General features: G+C 36.8%; 1 protein-coding gene across 2 annotated transcripts in view; it reads left to right on the top strand.

The window, feature by feature from the left end:
- Positions 1–19,224, top strand: part of LOC124796472 (endoplasmic reticulum mannosyl-oligosaccharide 1,2-alpha-mannosidase) — a 118,587-nt gene extending 99,363 nt beyond the window's left edge. For both annotated transcript variants that reach the window (XM_047260700.1, XM_047260698.1), the window contains exons 8-11: positions 7,961–8,087; positions 11,553–11,717; positions 15,550–15,690; positions 16,321–19,224. In XM_047260700.1, the coding sequence (XP_047116656.1) occupies positions 7,961–8,087; positions 11,553–11,717; positions 15,550–15,690; positions 16,321–16,557 (670 nt within the window). In that variant the 3' untranslated portion in view covers positions 16,558–19,224. The remainder of the gene's footprint in view (positions 1–7,960; positions 8,088–11,552; positions 11,718–15,549; positions 15,691–16,320) is intronic.
- The last annotated feature ends 776 nt before the right edge of the window (positions 19,225–20,000 follow it).

Here is a 20,000-nt window from a genome sequence, read left to right as displayed (position 1 = left end):
TTCGCAGCCTTTTATTTAATCCGTTCAAAACCTCACGGAGAAAAGAGAATATAGCATTTTCAGTTGTTAACCCATTTCTAAAACCAAACTGTACATTTGACAGCAAATTATGTGAATTTAAGTGCTCCAGTAACCTTGTATATACAACCCTCTCAATAACTTTAGCAAACACCGATGGCATAGAAATAGGTCTATAATTGCCAACATTATCCCTGTCTCCCTTTTTATAAAGTGGCTTCACTACCGAGTACATAGAACAATACTTCAGTATTCTGCTAGATACCCCATAATATCCATGGGAGTTTTTGGTCTTTTGTGATTTAATTATTAACTCAATCTCCCTCTTGTCAGTATCATGGAGGAGCATTTCAGGTAGCAGTCTCGGAACACTTTTTTCTACGAGCACTATATGATTCCCTGTTGGGACTAGGTTTCTATTTAGTTCACCTGCTATATTCAGAAAGTGATTATTAAGTACTGTACATATATGCGACTTATCAGTAACACGGACATTCCCACTACGCACTGATTCTATATCCTCGACCTGTCTCTGCAGACCAGCCACTTCCTTTATGACTGACCATATGGTTTTAATTTTATCCTGAGACTTAGCTATTCTATCTGCAAACCACATACTTTTTGCCTTCCTAATAACTTTTTTAAGCACCTTACAATACTGTTTGTAATGGGCTGCCGCATTTAGATTGTGACTGTTTCTAATGTTTTGATATAATTGCCACTTTGTTCTACAACATATTCTTATCCCTTTAGTCAGCCACCCAGCTGCCTGTTTGTGCTAGGACCCTGTTTTGAACGTTCTAACGGAAAGCAACTTTCAAAGAGCACGAGGAAAGCATTATATTTATCGTCTACTGTATCAGCACTGTAAACATCTTGCCACTCTTGTTCCTTGATAAGGTTTACAAAGGTCTCTACAGCAACTGGACCAGCTTTCCTAAAAAGTTGATAACTATATTTAACATGTGTTGCAGCACAAAAATCTTTTAGAGTTAAAATTTGTGCATCATGATCTGAAAGGCCATTCACCTTTATGCTAACAGAATGCCCTTCTAGTAATGAGAAATGAACAAAAATATTGTCTATGGTTGTTCTACTGTTGCCTTGCACTCTCGTTGGAAAGAATACGGTTTGCATAAGATTATATGAATTAAGGAGGTCTACCAGCATCCTTTTCCTTGCACAATCACTTATGCAATTAATATTGAAGTCACCACATATAACTAACTTTTTGTATTTCCTATAAAGTTAACCAAGAACTTCCTCTAGCTTTAGCAAAAATGTTGTGAAATCGGAGTCTGGGGATCTATAAATAACAGCAGTAAGAAGTTTAGCTCCACTAAATTTAACCACACCTGCACAACATTCAAACACCTTTTCAGTGCAGTACTTTGAAACATCAATTGATTCAAAAGGGATACTGTTTTTCACATACATGGCTATTCCCCCACACCGCAAAGAACTCCTAGAAAAGCTGCCAACCAACCTGTATCCTGGTAAAGGAAGCCTCTGAATTATCTCCTTATTTAAGAAGTGTTCAGATATACCAATAATTTCAGAGTCAACATCTATAAGCAGTTCACTAACTTTATCTCTAATACCTTGTATATTTTGATTAAATATACTAATTCCCTCATTAATCAGATACCTAAGCTTTGTCGAAAGTGGTTTCTTTGTTAGAGAGACTTCCCTTAAGCAGGAATACCTATCAGCTGACTTCAATCTAAAAAAGGTACAGCTCTAACACCCACAACTACCGGAATTTTCCCATGAGTGATCCCACCACCCCCACCTATGCTGTCACCTATAAGCGTTGCCAACCTCCCCTTTCCATACCTGTTGAGGTGCAGGCCATGTCTAGTGAAACTCGTCCTGCTGATAGACTCCACCGACACCACTGAAATGTGACTCATGCCTTCTGTCATCAGCGCACCCCCAAGTCTCATATTATTACGCCTGATGGCTGTATTAAGATGAGTGAGTACACTAGAAAAGAAATCAGAATAAGATTAATTACAAGAAATAAAAGTTTAGAAAGGCAAGAAGAAAAGAATGAGATTGGATTTCATAGTAGAATGGTTTCTGAAATAAATAAATGATCTATGTTTAGTTCAAATTGTGACAAGCATATACTTGTCATGAACATTGTTGTTTGTAACATCCTAATGACTACTTATTTATGACAATGCTAGAAATAGTACTTTTCTCCGTAAGGAGAAATGCGTGCTGGCTCCGAAAGGTATCATGTGCCCTTGAAACTCGAGCAGCAAAGTGCTTGGCAATTGTAATTTATGCTGATGGTATAGGCTTTAAAACACTAAGCAACTTCCAGATAGTCCTTGATAGCGTTAACATTGATGGTGGAAACATCTTCATTGATTCATTGCATATGATGCCCTTCTCGTATTTTCTATTGGGCAATACCTTCTTATATTTCAAGAGCTGATTATTTTTAAATGATTTTTCATATCTCACTGTTTTGTGGAAGAACTTATTCAAAGCTATAATCATTTTTGTGTATGTTATAAGTTGTATTATGCTGTGGATTCTCATGTGAGAGACTGTTTTCATTGTAATTAGTTTTTTTAAAATCAAAGATACATACTTATTGCAAATACATAACAATTCAGAGATTTATCATACAGTATTTATTTGCAATCCTCAACATCATTCCCACCATTGCCAGTCTTGACAGTACTATCCAGCTGCACAGACAGACTGATATTAGTCCTTCCAAGTGATTAAATAATTAAGTTGCACACTATCATGTCTCTTCCTAATTTTGTTTTAGTCATGTGAGCTCTCTTTCACATTTGCCTTAGCTGTGTCTCATCCTGGAAAAGAACAATGTCTCCTAGTCAGGATGTGTCGTATTTCTGTCAGGGCACAGCACTTCATGATGCCCCAGGGAAGTGTGCTGGAATCATTGCTGTTCATGTTGTATAATAATGACCTTGCAGATAATATTAATAGTAACCTCAGACATTCTGCAGATGATGCGGTTATGTGTAAGAAGCTAAAAAAACATTCAGTCAGATCTTGATAAGATTTCAAAGAGATGCAGAAATTGGCAACTTGCTGTAAATGTTCAGAAAACTAGGATTGTGCTCTTTACAAAACAAAAAACATAATATCAATGAGTCACTGTTAGACGAGACCAGCTAATGCAAATACCTGGGTGTAACACTTTGTAGAGATATGAGTTGGAATGATTACATACGCTTAGTCATGGGTAAAGGAAGGGTAGACTTCAGTTTATTGGTAGAATACTGGGAAGTGCAATTAGTCCACAAAGAAGATTGCTTACAAATTCCTTGTGAACAACCAGTTCTAGAATATTGTTCCACTCTTTGGGACCTGTATCAAATAGGACTAACAGAGGATATTGAACGTATACTGAGAATGGCAGTATGAATGGTCACAGGTTTGTTTGCTCCATGGGGGACTGTCAGAGACACTGAAGGGACAGAATTGTAATAATCTTGAAGGTAGATGTAAACTATCCCGAGAAAGTCTATTAACATAGTTTCAAGAACTGGCTTTACATAAGGACTCGAGGACTATATTACAATCCCCTACATATCACTTACATAGGAATTGTGAGGGTAAGATTAGAATAATTACTGCATGCACAGAAGTATTCAAACAATCGTTCTGCCCATGCTCCATATGTGAATGGAGCAGAAGGAAACCCTAATAACTAGTACATGAGATGTACCCTATGCCATGCACCTCACAGTGGTTTGTAGAGTGTAGATGTAGATGTAGCAGATACTTTCAAAAGAGTATTGTTTCTTCCATCTTATTGTGAAATCACCTTGCAACTTTTCTCTCTTTCTTGCTGGTCTTTGATGATTCTTCATAATACTGGAATGTGGGTGAGTGGCTAGTATAGTCAATCATTCACCAATTAAAAAGTGGTGTGGTGTCAGTGTTTCAGAGCCATCCTGCACAGTTATTTAAGAATTGGGGGCAGCTTCTGTTTCCTTATCTATTAGCAATTTTCCCAAGATGTTCCTCAGGTTCTGTTTCTTTATTCCTACTATACATTCGCATCTGCCACCCCACCAGACCATGAATGGTAAAATGAACTTCCGCAAGATTCCTTGGTGAGTGAAGTGCTGGTTGATCTTGCTATCCTTGAATGAAAGAGGCCTTTCAGCTCTGTATTCATTCCTTGAAATGTCTTTGCATTGTTAAAGTAAATTAAATTTGGCTGTTGTCGTCGTACTGAAAACCACCTGAACATCACCAAATATTTTTGTGTGCTCATATCTAACATAAGGTCAAGTTGAAGACATTTCATAGCACATACAGAAAATAGGCTGTAACAATGGTGTCTCAGTTTTTTTTATGTTGACTAAGAGTGATTCAGTGAATCTGTTTGTTATAGAAAATGCTTTGGTCAATTGAACACAATAAAATGGTAGAGGAATTTCTATATCACATCTGAGGAAGTTCCTGGCAATTTTGTGAGGGAAACTTGTCCGACTGTCTTCCCTTCAAGAACCAAAATCCCATTTGTAATTCTGATAGTATTAGTCAGGCAGCAAGGATGCACTGGAACCTCAGTTTTGTTCCTAAGCAAATGATATTGTGCAGAAAAGATTTCTTGCTGAATTGTGCCCTGTGACGTGCTGACTGTAATACAGGAGTAGTGAATTTGCAATTCAGTTTTTCTGAGTTCTCTACATGATAGATAAAATGTAGACTCAGTACCCTTTTGTGGATTATTTTCCAGTAATTACTGTATTTTGACATGTCGGGGGGGGGGGTCCTCTAATGTACTAGCAATCAAAGCTTACTGGAGTATCCTGTCAAACAGTCGACAGGACGTTAAACACTAACCACCACCACCACCTGTCAAACAATGGAAAAGCCAGGATAGAATGTAATAATATTATGAAAAGGAAAGTTGCTACTCACAATATAGCGGAGGTGCTGGGTCACAGATAGGCACAACAAAAGACAGCTTATCCACTACTTCCTCCCTCCCCCACCCCCCACCCCCGTCTCCGTACCTCTGCCCTGCCCTCCATCTAACCTGCAGCACTACAGTGTCTTTCAACCCTACCATACTACACCCTCCCCACCCAGCCTCCTCCTTACCCCCACCCAGTCGCCACTCCCATCGTGCACTGGCGCTGCTGCTCACGGTGTGGTTTCAGTTACCTGAGACTGCAGTCGTGTGTGTGTGTGTGTGTGTGTGTGTGTGTGTGTGTGTGTGTGTGTGTGCGCGCGCATTGGTGTCTATCATCTATTTTTGATGTAGGCCTTACTGGCCAAAAGCTTTATTTGCACCAGTCTTTTTATTGCAGAATATATTGTGATTTCTGGGAGGAAATTTCTAGAGATTAGATGCTGAGGCCAAGTTCAGTGAGCCATAGAGATCTAACTATCATTACATGGAAAACTGTTGTTTTCTGCTGACATCACACACCATACAAGATAATTTGAAAGCCTCCATGGGACTGTGTTCCTATTACAATGGAGCAAAGTTCCCTTCAATTTCTGTTATGTGGTTACAGACAAATTTCAGAGATTACCATTGGTTCATAACTAGGCCATTGCTTAGCCCATTCCACAATACTGCATTAACAATTATCATATCCCAATGATTCTTAAAAATATCTTAAAGTCATGAATCCAGCAAGGAGGTTAACAGCTGGGTTAGTTTTGTGTTACACATAGAAAATTAAGGGACCTGATCTGATGCCACTCGACATGACGTGTGTACCACACCAATGCTTCTGTTTAATAGTGTGATGGTTGGTCTTATTTGTGCCAAAAGTAATTAAAATCATTTTATAAGTTAAGATGTAAGGAATGCTTTTAACAGTCTTATCATTTAGTTTGAAAATTTCAAACCAAAACTTCAAGAGCTATAGCAGTTTTTAGAATGTAATTTTATATCTACATAGAAGGTAGGTTTCTTTGCGGAGGTAAACAAACAGCAGAGCATAAAAGAAGTTGAGAAACTGTAGGATGAAGCCTCAATGTAAACAATGAAATGGATATTATTATTCTCCCAAAGGTCACCTCAAAAAATTGATAAATGAGGCCTTTTCAACTAATTGTAATAGGTTGTAGGAACATAACATGTAGATACTTTGATATCAGAATTAAGTGTATGTTGGATATTTGTTACAAGGTGTACAACTTTGCTTCTGCCATTTGCCGATAGGTGGCGACAATGGTAAGTAGCAGTCGAAAGAAACAGACCGCAGACGTCAGGCAGTTAGCTTGGACCTCGGTCAACATAACCTCATTTAAACATCAGTCGATTTGTCTCTCTGCATCATAAAGTTGTTCTTAATTGAAAATGTCAATTTACGTGCTTAATTCTCGTCATTTGCGGGTGGTGTTACTGTTTTGCTACAATATGAAGAAAACAGCAGCCGAGTCTCATTGAATGCTCTCAAGTACATATAGTAAGGATACTATTAGTGAAAGAACGTGTCGTGAATGGTTTCAGCGCTTCAAGAATGGTGATTATAACATGATAGATCAGCATAGTGGTGGAAGAGAGAATGTTTTTGAAGATGCAGAATTGGAAACATTACTGAGTGAAGACTTGCGTCAAACTCAAGAAGAATTGGCACTGTTAGTGGGAGTGACACAGCAAGCCATTTCAAAATATCTCAACGCTATGGGCATGATTCAAAAAGAAGGAACTAGGGTCCCGTGTGAGCTGAAACCAAGAGACATTGAACGGCGTTTGTGTGTTTGTGAACAGTTGCTTCAGAGGCAAAAATGAAGGGATTTCTGCATCACATTGTGACTGGGGACGAAAAATGGGTTCATTACGATAACCCTAAATGCAAAAAATCATGAGGATATCTCGGCCATGCTTCCATGTCGACAGCCGAACCGAATATTCATGGCTCCAAGGTCATGCTCTGCATTTGGTGGGACCAGTTCAGCAACATGTACTATGAGGCATTAAAACCAAGTGAAACAATCACAGGTGCTTGTTATCAAATGCAGTTAATGCGTTTGAGCAGAGCATTAAAAGACAAACAGCTGCAATACAGCAAGAGGCACGATAAAGTGATTTGGCAGCAGACAACACTCGACCCCATGTTGCAAAAGAGGTCAAAACGTACTTGGAAACGTTAAAATGGGAAGTCCTACCCCACCCGCCGTATTCTCCAGACATTGTTCCCTCTGAACATCACCTGTTTAGGTCAATGGTGCATGGCCTGGCTGACCAACACTTCCGATCTCATGAAGAAGTCACAAATGGGATCAATTTGTGGGTTTCTTCAAAAGATGAACAATTTTTTCGATGCCGGATTCACACACTGCCCGAAAGATGGGAGAAAGTAGTGGCCAGTGATGGAAAATACTTTGAATGATGCATGTGTAACCAATTTGTTTCATTAAAGCCTCAAATGTTGGGGAAAAAACAGTGGAAACAAAGTTGTACACCTTGTAGTTTTTCTCATTATATTATGCAGTAGTATTCAGTTATGAGATAGAATTGATGGCTAGTAACTACTTTCAGGATGCAAAATATTTAGTACTGGCTGTCTACCATTATAAAAGTACACAACATTATTCTAGCTTTTGGAACTATTAGTCATTGTGGAGGATGAAAGGATTGATTGTGTAATGTTGAGAGAGAGAGAGAGAGAGAGAGAGAGAGAGAGAGAGAGAGTGTGCAAATCACTCACTCGTCGCTCGCTCCCCTGGATGACTGGGAACAATTTGCTGTCCTTGTAGCAAATAGGTCTTTCTTATAATGGAGTCTGAGTGATCCTTGTCTCCTCTGTAAGGAACAAACTAATAGTTTCGTAAGCTTGGAGATTGTTGTGTACTTTAATATGTCTATAGGCATCAATAAATATTTCCCTTCTGAGGGTAATACCAGCCAACAATTCTGTCTTATAATTTTATTGCATTCTTAAATTAATTTTCCTAATTTTGCTTTTGTTTTCAGTTTACGGGATGATTATCTTGAAGCTATAGCTGGGGTAAAGAAGCTTCTCACTAGAAGAACTGCTCGTCGAAAATATTTATTTATTGGCGAACTTTTGGCTGGAGGGAAGGACTTCAAACCAAAGATGGTATTTAAGACATGTTCTCTCTTTTCCACTTTTATTTACATAATGTTACCAGATTAAATAAACACTTTTGAAGAACTACTGAAAATTTTGATTAGTCTGTGTAATTTCCAAATGCTTATTTTAATTTTAGCGTTTAAATTGAAGGGGATTACCGATGGTCTGCATCAAACTGGAAGACTAAATATTATTTCAATGAGAGTGATTGTCTTTTGAGGTCAAAATCTACAAAAATAATGTAAATTTCTTATTTTGTTTGGACATATGAAAGGAGCTATCAGATAATCCACATTGCTGTATCTGTAGGAGAGATCTGACCATCCTGTCATTTATGTTCATGAGCTGCACATTTGTTTGACATATCTAAAAGACAACAACAGCAAACATGTGAAGTGATGGCAGTTCCCTATGCATTCTAACATTTTTGCTTCTCCCCTGCTTTTGAAAGTATGTGCTATAAATCTTGTGAAAAAAAGGGAACTTCCAGGAGATGTTCATTGGATTATGAGTGTGATATAAAATTTGTATCCCCAAAAGTGGAGGTTAGGGAGTAAGTAGTTTCCTTTTGGGACAGAAAGAGACCAGGTGGCATTATAGAACACTTTCAGATGATGAAATGAACCACTGACAGCTGCTGAAAATGATAAAATGATCCAAATTTCACTAGCTTGTAATAAGTATAAAGTGGGCTATGGAGTGGATATGGCTGGAAGTTTTGGGGACACAATGTATTTTCCTATACAGCATGACATTATTACCAAAACAAAATTGAACTATAACTAGTATTCACTTATACATAAGAAATGCCCCAGTAATACAAGAGGCATTTAGTAAGTAGTGCAACATTTTGTTTTCCTCTCTGACAATTTTAGTTGGAAAAATTTGGAATTTTCGTTGGATATCAATGAATATTCACACTTCAGCCCCTGTAGTTTCGTGAAATTCTAATAGGTGGCGGCACTATAAATGGTCTTCAAAATGTCTTCTGTTACAGAGGTGTGTTCCAAGCCGATAGTTTTCATTGAGTTTCTTTTGGCAGAAAACTAGAGCATCATAGATAGTCCTAGGTACTTGCAGATGTCTACGGAGACCTGCCAGTGAAAAAACGCATGGTGAGTCATTGGACGAGACATCTGTCATCATTGCAATAAGGTCGCACAAACCTATTCAATCTTCTGGATGCTGACTGGCTGTACACAACTGTAACTCTTGTAGTGTTGGAATGTGGTGACACTCTAATAATTTGAGGTGATCAATGAATCATAGACAAACACCTCACCACTCAACTGGGCATCACTGTTGGTAGTGCTGACAAACTCGTTCACCAGTTGGGGGTACTCAAAGGTGTGTGCCCGCTAGGTTCCTCACCACCTAATGGAAGGCTTCCATCTGTTTGGCTCAATGAAGGATTCGCGCTATGGGAAGCAGTAGAAAGCAGAAGTAGGGAGGTTATTCATGCAGCAAGTTGTTGGCTCCAATGTTGACCAGTAGAGCGATAACATGTGGACTTATGGTGACGTAAGGTGTCACATTGAAGGGAGATTATGTTGAAAAGTAGGGTTTTGTGACCAAATGAGTGGAGAATAATATAGTGTATTGGAATCATGAATAAAACCAACCGGCTTTCAGAAAAAAAAGTGTTCGGTTACTTATTGAACACCTCTCATAAAATGAGAATAAAATATTCTGAAAGGTTAGAACTCGGACAATGAAATAATTTAAAAAATGCCTTCAACAGGAAATCTGACCCAAAGGCAGTACAGGATGCATTAAGCACTGCCAGACGGCATATTCAGCTATTTCAATGTAAACTTCAACAGAGCAGAAGACTGTTAACTAAATATGATTGTTTTACCTGTGGAACCTTAAGTACAGAAGGCACAGCACAAGACACGGACACAGCTCCAGAATTTTTGAGCCACTAGGAACAAAACTAACCAAAACACTTCACCTCCATTGGCACTCCTCTTTGCAATTGGCACAACTATCTCTGTGTTGTCCACCCATCCCAACTGCCACTGCGCTGCCCCATTGCTCAATCATCCTCTCTAAGCCACCAGCTGTGAAGCATCTTCCTCAAGCCACTGACCAGGTTCCCTACTCTTTCTGTTGCTTCTGGCAAGACTCCACTTTGTGGCTCCAGTCACTACCTCCAGAACACCTGTAACGCTAGCTATGGCCCACTTCGATGTTTCCAATGCCATTTCACCCACAGCGAGAGAACTTGTCATCACCTGCGGGGGAGGGCAGGACTTTCACTACGTCACAATTATCACTGCACACTTGTATTAGTGATAGACTGATTTTGTAGCACATCAGTGTACAGTACATCATAAAAGAAAAAAATTGGTTATTGGGACTAATAGCCTCTGTCGTTAACAAAAAAATCTGCATGCCCAACACAGTTTCCCTCCCTCCCTCCCTCCCTCCCTTCCACATTGCTAAACTAGAGATCAGGATTACTCGTAATTGGTTTTGACTTTTTTTAAGAAACTTGTCTTCACCAGTGGAATGATAAAGTATAAAATGTGGGCCACTACAAAATCCATCTCTGTTTTCAGAAAAAGATAAAGCTGCTGTCTACAAGGGAAAGGCAATTATTTTTAAAGATTATCAAGCTGCCATGGTTATAGTAGCCCAATTAAAAGTAACCGATGCAATGTGCATGATGAAAAGCGAAGTCCTCATTGCTTATCCTAAATACATGTAATTTTATTTTTTCCCAATGTATGAAACCATTTTCTATTTATTTTCCTCTGTATTACTGTATTGTTGTTGTTGTTGTTGTTGTTAGGTACCTTCCCAACATTGTCTTACACTTTCTCAATGTCTTCAGTTGCATGCATTTGCTGTTTTCTTTAGAAATATTTTATTAGCTGGAAGTTCTTGTTAACTGATTGTTATGCACCCCGTTTCACCTTGTTTCCATTTTAAAATTAGGACTGTGTCTAACTGAAAGCTGCCTCCACCCGATAAAAGTATGACATGTTCCTATTGATTTCATTACCATTCTTGTAGCCTGTAGGCTTAGCTAAAGCTAAGATGTTGGCTCCCTCTTATGGTTTTTCCTCCTCTAGAAAATTATCAAAAATCTGAAGAAACTTGAACAATTATGCTTCATTCTGAAGTCAGCTGAGGAGGGGAGTTATCCACATATTTCTTTCTTTTTATGTGCCTTCTCTTTGGCTACAGAGATGGAGCATGATGCTCCATGAATTCATGTATTCATATTTTGCTTGAATCTTGTGTGTTTTGTTGACAGTCAAGCTGTTGATACTGAGAAGTCAGGTTAATTCAGCTATTCCACTTGCCAGTTTTAGTAGGCGGCTATTGCTATCCTATTCTTTCTTACCCTACCCTAACCTATCGACTATCCTTTCATGCATACATGTGAGAGTGGAAATACTTGCTTTAGTAAGATAGTGTAATTTTCATATTATCATTAATAAGGTGACATCTGTGTTGCAGGACCACTTAACATGCTATTTGCCAGGTACCTTAGCACTTGGAGTACATTATGGCTTGCCTCAGAACCACATGGAACTCGCAGAAGAACTTCTTAACACATGTTACCAAACCTATGCACAACAGCCAACATTTCTAGCACCAGAAATAACGTACTTCAATATACAGGTTTGTTTCATTAGTCTGTATCTGTATTAAGAACAGTTACTTTCAGAATGAAATTGAAAGCACGAGCTAATAAGAGCAGACAAAGACAGTATTATGTGTGTTGTTTGCTAACTTCCCCCAGTCTTACAGCTTAGATTTACCCTATTCATACACCCTTTATGTAGGAACTTTTAATTGTTTGTAAGCCATATACGAAACAACAATGACAAATTTTTATAACGTAGTCTCTCCCTCCCCCCCCCCCTTCTTCTTTTTTGGTGGGAGGGGGTGGGTGTGCAGCTGTGTGAGACAACAGGGAAGTAGCGAAACATTAGGATACAGGCACACCAGTGGCAATGGGAAAATGTACACTAGTAACTGCAGGCAAAGAGTGAGTGACTTTTGGCTTTGTGGAGGGATGAACGAAGAGGAAGAGAAGTAGAATATCATGAGGGCAGACAAATGAGGTAAAAATGACAATACAAGAAAGGGTAAGAGTAGAGTGGACTGAGGAGGAGAAGTGACAGTAGGTGGTAGGACAGAGTAAAGAAAGTTAGGCCAACAGAATTGGAACAGATGATATCCTGCAGGAATAGTCCCATGTTACAGTTCAGAGGAGCTGATGCTGGAGAGTGTGGATCTAAGTGACACAAATGTTGGCGCAGCTGTTGATGTGATTGAAATTGAGGTGTAAATGAATGAACAAGATTGCAATTGGCCTGAGAACTGGTAGATGACATAACTGTTTTCGTGAGTGGCTCTACCAGTGATCCCATAGGAAATGTCTGTAATCAGAATGCAATGGCAAGTGAAGGGTGGGTATATGAGATGGTTCTCACAACTAATTGTCCACAGGGGTATGTTGCAAGGTGTCCCGGGATTGGGAGTGGGGGCAGCAACAGCAGTGTAGAATTGGGCTAAATGTTTGGTGGCCAGTGGAATACAACTTTGAGAGGGGTGGTGGATTTTGAACTGAGTGTCAAAGCAAATGTGATGCTAGAGAAGGAGGCAAGACTTGGTCAGTGGCTGGTTCACCATAGCTATTGGTTTTGTGCAGTTACAGAATAAATTAAGGTTTCAGCAATAAATTAGAGTATCAGCATATTTGGATAATTTCTTCTGCATGAAAATCTGTTTGATACAGACAGTCATCATAATTGATGAATTATTGTGGGATGGTACATTTTATATAAAAAGAGGTTTTTATATGCATCCATATGGAAGATGAAAATAAAACTTCCAGGAAGATAGTGTGCTGAAAAGAGAAGAGTCAGATGAAGCTAGTTTAGGACTAACTATTTTGAAGTTCTGGAGGAGAGGCTGATTTGCCATGGAAAGCAAGAACAGTATGTGTAATCAGCAATGGGGTGGTAGGTGTAACCTCCATAGAGATATGGGGAAAGTAATGTTCCATGGTAGCAAGGCCATGGGTCTGTAAATGCTGGTGCACATAAATATAGCATCCAGAGAGACAAGCAAGTAGTCTAGTGGTAATGGAGCGAGAACTATGGAAAGATGATGGGGGAAGTTATTAGCATCTTGGAAGTAGGAAGGGAAACTGTAGACAGAAGTGCAACAAATGCATGGCTCTTTCTGTGGGAAATTGGAAGCAACCTTGATGGGACATGGAGTTTAAGAAACATATAATTTTTTAGATGTACTGGAACAAGTTGTTTCGTAGAAACCAATGGACTCGTGGCTGATGTACATATTTTTGTTTGTTTCAAATTGTGTTTATAAATAGTTCAGTGTTGTGAAATCAAACAACAAGATTAGTTATGTGTGTAACACTATGTATGAGCAGCCAGACAAGTCAGTTTTTATTCAAAACCAGTTTGTTGTTTTGTCATGTAATTCTCTTATAGACAGCTATGGATTTCTCTACTCAACTCGGTTAGGAGAAGGTTTTTAGACTGTAATATATTACATTTCAATAATAATTCCCAGTAAATGTGCAAACCTTGCAATTTATAATGAACAAATGAAAATTTATTCTCAGATGTCTAATCCAATGTGTATTAGTAATATTTCTGCAAAGGTAACACACAGCCCAACATGCTGAAGGCAGAAACAATGAATAATTATCTTCATTGTTTAACCATTGTCTGAAATCGGCCATTTTATGATTTATTTATAATGTCGTATAGAAAGACTGAAGACAGTAGAAATAAAGGGAATTTTTAGAGAATTTCTGAATTACAGGGACTTCTTGTTACAGTATCTTTGAACAGAGGTTTTTGCCATCCTCAGATGTATATTGGCAAGCACCACAGCAGACTCAAAATATCATGGCATATGGTCCCTGACATTCTCATGAAATTTCATAGATCAGTCTTTATGCTGTGAAACTTGTACTACAGTGGAAGTGTATTTGGTACTGCTGAAACATGTTGAGTTTATTAATTACATTAAATTAGTGAAGCAGGTAATGCTTTTTACAACTATTAATAAAAATATTTAATTTGAGCATGAATATGAAATTAAGACTGCTTGTGCAAATCCATATGCACTTTTTTCTTCACACACTTTCTCCATCGTCAGCCTACTTTTTGATTAATTATCTGAGGATCTAGTAGTGAATCCACTTATTATCTACATTGGGACTACACTGGGAATACTGTAGCGTAAGCTTTTTCTGAACACTTTTTCCCCTGACACTGGCACCTTTGCCACACACAAGTTCTTCATATGTGAAATACCATTCAGAATTTTTCATACACATTCATGTAAGATGAATACGACCCCAACAATCTCAAATGAAATGAACTCCTGTCATGACCTTATTTTCAGAAGACATCTGTACCTATCATACTGAACATGTTGTCTTTATATGACAATATTTATATTCATTTGTCCACTAATATTCCAGCTTGAATATTTTTGGAGGGTCCCATAGCCCCATAAAATGTGAGGAGCCAATCACTTAAGAAAGCTGCCAATGAACATGTGGTCCATGTATTTGAAAGGTTGAGTGAAAGTGTTGCAACATACATGGTGTTTAACGAAACTTAAATTAATAAAAATAAATGTGAAATATTCTGCCACACCACAATGTAATATCACAACAAGAGGAGGAGGCAGTCAAATACAGAAGTATAATTTGCAAAATTAGGTGATTTTTGTTATAAAAATTTATGACAGGCCACAAGTTTATTAATATTTTCTGGTATTATGTGTTGGTCCGTAATATGGCAAGGTATTTAGATTCCAGGCCACTAAAATTAAGTTTTAAATGTTTGTCCCCCCCATCCCCTCCCACCCCCCCCACCCCCACCCCCACCCCACCCCCCTTCCAAAAAAAAAGCATCTGTTTAACTTGTGGTGTAATGTATGTGATGACGAGGAAGAACAGAAGGTGCTATATTTTGTTTGCACTGCACCTTTTACTTGGGCCATTCCAAGCAATTGAAACAATATTGACCATGTTATAGTCACTTGTTTGACTCCATATATGACTTTGCTCAGAGGGAGTGTTAATTCCTGACATCTTTGAGCTGTTATATCTTGGAACAAATTTTGTTGAAAGAAATAAAATTTGGCCTTCTCTTAAGAATAATAATGTGAAGAATTTTATGAGACAAATTCAGCCAGAAAATGATAGGCAAAATCATCCACAAAAATTTCAAAGTTGGGCTTCTTTTGACATGGACTTAAGGTATGATGAATGTTCAACTTGGCATGTAGTAATCTAACAACATAAGGTTCTCAAACGTAAAGTTTCATTTATATACCACTTTCCAGTACTGAATAAATTAAGTGCAAGTTAAGTGAAGACACACATATAGTGCTATGTGTGGAGGTATGGTGATATCCTCAACATCAGTGGGATAACTTTTCTGTGTTTTTGAAACAGGATGCTATTGGAAATGATATGTATGTAAAGACAAATGATGCACATAACCTGCTGAGACCCGAGTTCCTAGAGAGTTTGTGGTACATGTATCAGATTACAGGAAACCACACTTACCAGGATTGGGGCTGGCAGATTTTCCAGGTAAAGCAACTCATAGTTTATTTTCATATATTATATGGAGTAAATCAATTCCAGAGTATTAAATATTGTATGTTAGTATGTAGTTCTGTTTAATAAAGATGAGACAAAGATTCTGGAAGGGGAGAACCACTATCCCCCAACCTGCCATTTTATTCTGGTGTTTGAGAGAGACACTGTTAAATTCAAATGCTAGAAATTATAAGTAAGTACTACTGGTTACTGAAACTTCCATTATTTACTTTATTCTTTATACTGTGTTGGCTTTTTGTTTTTAATATATTTATGAAGAAATTAATCTGTCACCTGTGAAGTGGTGTCATTGATAGGTTCTATTTTTTTTTTCCTTTGGTCATGTATACTGTCAGAAAATGAATAAATATAAATTCAGTAATCCTACTGAAAACTGTTGCCAAATGGTGGCTAGTTCCAAAACCAAATTTTAGGTTGTAAATTTTTCCTTAATTGATTTCTATGAAATAATAACTTAAGAATTCACCTTTCATTTCATTTGTTTATCTAGTGGCCAAATTTGTAAGTTACAGTGAAATGTTTCTAAGCTACTTGTTTGAGAACCATAATACTATTTAAATAAAAAAATAGAAAATTCTGATTTTTCTTTTATTTTTACAGGCATTTGAGAAACATACAAAAGTAAAAAATGGGTACACTTCTATTGGAGATGTTCGCAATCCACTTAACACACGTCCAAAAGATATGATGGAATCTTTCTTCCTAAGTGAAACCCTTAAATACTTATATCTGCTTTTTAGTGAAGATCGCACTCTTTTAAGTATAGACAGATACGTTCTTAATTCAGAAGCTCATCCTTTACCAATTTATGAGGCAAATTTTAAGAGTGCAAACTGAAGATGTATTTATAATGCATTTGTTATTCTTAATCAGTATTCACATTAACTTGGAAATATGTACAGCAGAAATTATGCAGTATTTATTGAAAGTGAATGATAGTGAAATAAGTACCAAGTCATATTTGCGTCCCATGATTGTCATAGTAAAAGTGCACTCTAGTCATATTTTGCAATACAATAATGAAAATGGTAATAAACACAGAGATTATGGAAGCAGGACAGTTTTTAGAAAATGGGCAGTTGCCACTCAGTTTTTAAAATAACAAGGAAATTGAAATGTGATTGACACAGTATTTAAGTTGGCTAAGTAGATGTAATTTCTAATTAAATAACATTCTTAAGGTGCTTTCTACCATCTTGCTTTAAATTTATAAGGAAAAAGGACCAGTTAGAAAATTATATATTATGTAATAGTAATATTACAAGGGCTTGTAATCAAGAATGGGTACATTTCTTAACTATAAATTTTACATTGCACTCATAGGCCTCATGTACATATGATTCAGTGCTAGAAAGACAATAGGCAGCAGGCAGAATTCAGATATGTTATTGTCTCCAAGTTGCCTTTTGGATTTTGTACTAATGTTTTTAGTAACATTTGCTAATAATTTGCTTACATGGATACTAAGACATTTTAGGAGATTGTCGGCTGATGAAAGCTGATTAAAAATAGTTGCCATTTGTGCCATTGAATGTTAGGAAATGACAACACACAGTGAATAAAAATTGAAAAATTCATCCAGATGATACGACACACATACACAATTTAAAGAGAAATAACTTTTGGCATATTAAAAGCTTTTTCCTTAAATTGCAGACAGTATTAAATTTTTATTTGGATCCAACAGTATTTACATTCATCAGTCATTATTTATTTTAGTGTTTGTGTTTTGGCTCCATTACTGTATTAAGAGATAAGCATTAGATTTTTGTATATTGCAAACATTTCTGTTTCCTATTAGGCCTACAGTCATGCATATAATGAAAGTCAGTGGTTTGAGATACTGTTACTTCAAAGTGTTGTCAGTATAAATATTTACAAATGTTGAAGAACTAATTGCTCAAAGTTGAAATTGTTTTATTGCTGTAACAATTTGTAACTGTCATTCATAAATTTGTACCATGTTGACTTTATTCACTTCTCTTATCATATTTCACCATGTTTAAATACTTGAAGATTTGCTGTTAACACAAATATTGCACCTGATCTACATAGGAATATGAATTTGCACTAAAATACAAATTCCACATTATTATTCATCAGTATTACAGCTGAAATACTTATGCATTGTCAACTGACATTTTCTTTTATATGTCACTGCTTCTTTATTATTCAAAGTATTTTACCAATGGAATCCTGTTATACAGTAATGTACTGTTTATGTCAGCAATATAAACAAAGGGAGACTTATATGAAATAAGTGGAAAAATCAGTTTGAAATTGTCATGTTATTGAAGGTAGTTAGAACACTGACAGCTTCAGTACCTGCAATGATTTTTCAGCAAATTAGTTTAAGTAGATCTTGAGAATATTCTGTGAAACATTGTCCTATTTTCTCATTTGGGTACAAACCTCCTTCATGCATACAATGTGTTCAGTGACTTTCAGAACTTGGTACTGGGGACTGTAGTTCAATAATTATCACAGAAAATTTGTAATTGTAATAACACTTCTTGCTGTATTTCAGTATTATATTTGTTTTTGAAGTACTGCCAATTTGAACAAGTGTTTTAAAATCAATGCATTTATCGAAAGAGATTTGTGTATGGTATGTACTGATATAGAAACAAAAATATGTAAATGGGAAGAGTAGATTAACAATTGCTCAATTGCAAAAGAATTTTTGTTATACAAACTGCACTGCAGGTATACTAAAGGAGACACACACAATTCAAAGCTGTAGGTGTGGAAATTAACAAATTTGTGTCAGATGCTTCTCATTGATACTGCAGATCTAGACTGCATGTGAAGTCTTCTCATTCAGTCAGGCATCTATTCTGACATGCAGAAAACCATGAGACTGTTTGAATAAACTGTAGTTTTATATCAATGTTCTCTGCTTCAGATGAAAGTTTATCTGTATAAAGTTGGTCTGTAAACTTCTGGCATACATTAATAAATGCCAAAGTATTAAATGTTATCTGTACAAAGTTTTCATACCTAGGCCGTAAATGTTTGGAACTCAGCCAAAACTTTTATTATGTGTGAAGTACACTTAAGAAGAAGTGGAATACTATTAACATGTTCAAGTTGTATCACCAGTCCTTGGATTATTTCAACTGAATCTACATTTCCAAAGCTGCATACATTTATTACCTATATTTGTTAAAAACAATGAGTGGCAATTTAAACATATCTACTTTATTCTGTGTCATTCATGAAAAAGTATTTTAAATTGATGCAGTGTAAGAAAGGTGCCTTGATTAAGTGACATGTACTTGTTGACTGAAATGGTCCAGAAAACAATTACACAGGCAATTTTTATCAGCAGTGTTAAATGAATATTTTAAAATATTGATATTATTGTACCTATTCTGTTAAATACATTTGAATTTTTCTTACATACCGAAAAAGAATAATATATCTACACATTGTTAATCTCAGTTCATTACTGAGTTCGCTGTGGGAAAAACAATTTTTTCCAGTACAATAGAAGATTTTTTTTTTTTTTTTTTTTTTTTTTTTTTTTTTTTTTTTTTTTTTTTTTTTTTTGCCTGCAGAGTGAAAATGTCGTTAGTTTTTATTATTTATGGTTATGGAAAGAAATGTACGAGACTCCTGTAAAAATGTGGAAACACACACATCTGAAAAGATGACAAATATGAAAGGTGTGTTATTGAAAATAAATATAGGACAGAGTTGTTTTTTAACACCTGTGTTATTGTACTTGTGTTACACTCATTATCTTTGTCACCTTATTGTTGACCATGACTATCAATTTGTTCCCACTTGGTTTATCAACATTTACAAACAATATTGATCTAGTAAACGTACTAGCAATATGTTTAACAGGTATGTGACAACATATTGCTACTTGCCAAACCGAAAGGTGCTCAACAGAATGTAGGCACATAGAGAAGATGTAAAATGGCCCAGTATTCAACCAAGATCATTTTCACAGTTAAGTCAATCTCTCTCTCTCTCTCTCTCTCTCTCTCTCTCTCTCTCTCTCTCTCTCTCTCTCTGTGTGTGTGTGTGTGTGTGTGTGTGTGTGCGCACACGAGTATCCATTTTACCATTTGTAACCACCTGCTATGTGAAATTTTGAATGAGAGTAGACTAACACATTTTAACAGGAGATGGCACAGTTTTATTACAAGTGACCGTACCAACATTGAAGTTGTCATCATTTAATCAAAGAAAGTGCACACTACCAGTAGTTTTGTCAGAGAACTTAGAAAGAGGTTAGGATCTCACAGTAAAAAAAACTGAACATGCAT

Source organism: Schistocerca piceifrons, chromosome 4 (assembly GCF_021461385.2).
Source record: "Schistocerca piceifrons isolate TAMUIC-IGC-003096 chromosome 4, iqSchPice1.1, whole genome shotgun sequence".
Classification (NCBI taxonomy): Eukaryota; Metazoa; Arthropoda; class Insecta; order Orthoptera; family Acrididae; genus Schistocerca; species Schistocerca piceifrons.
This window is presented reverse-complemented; position numbering and strand designations above follow the sequence as displayed.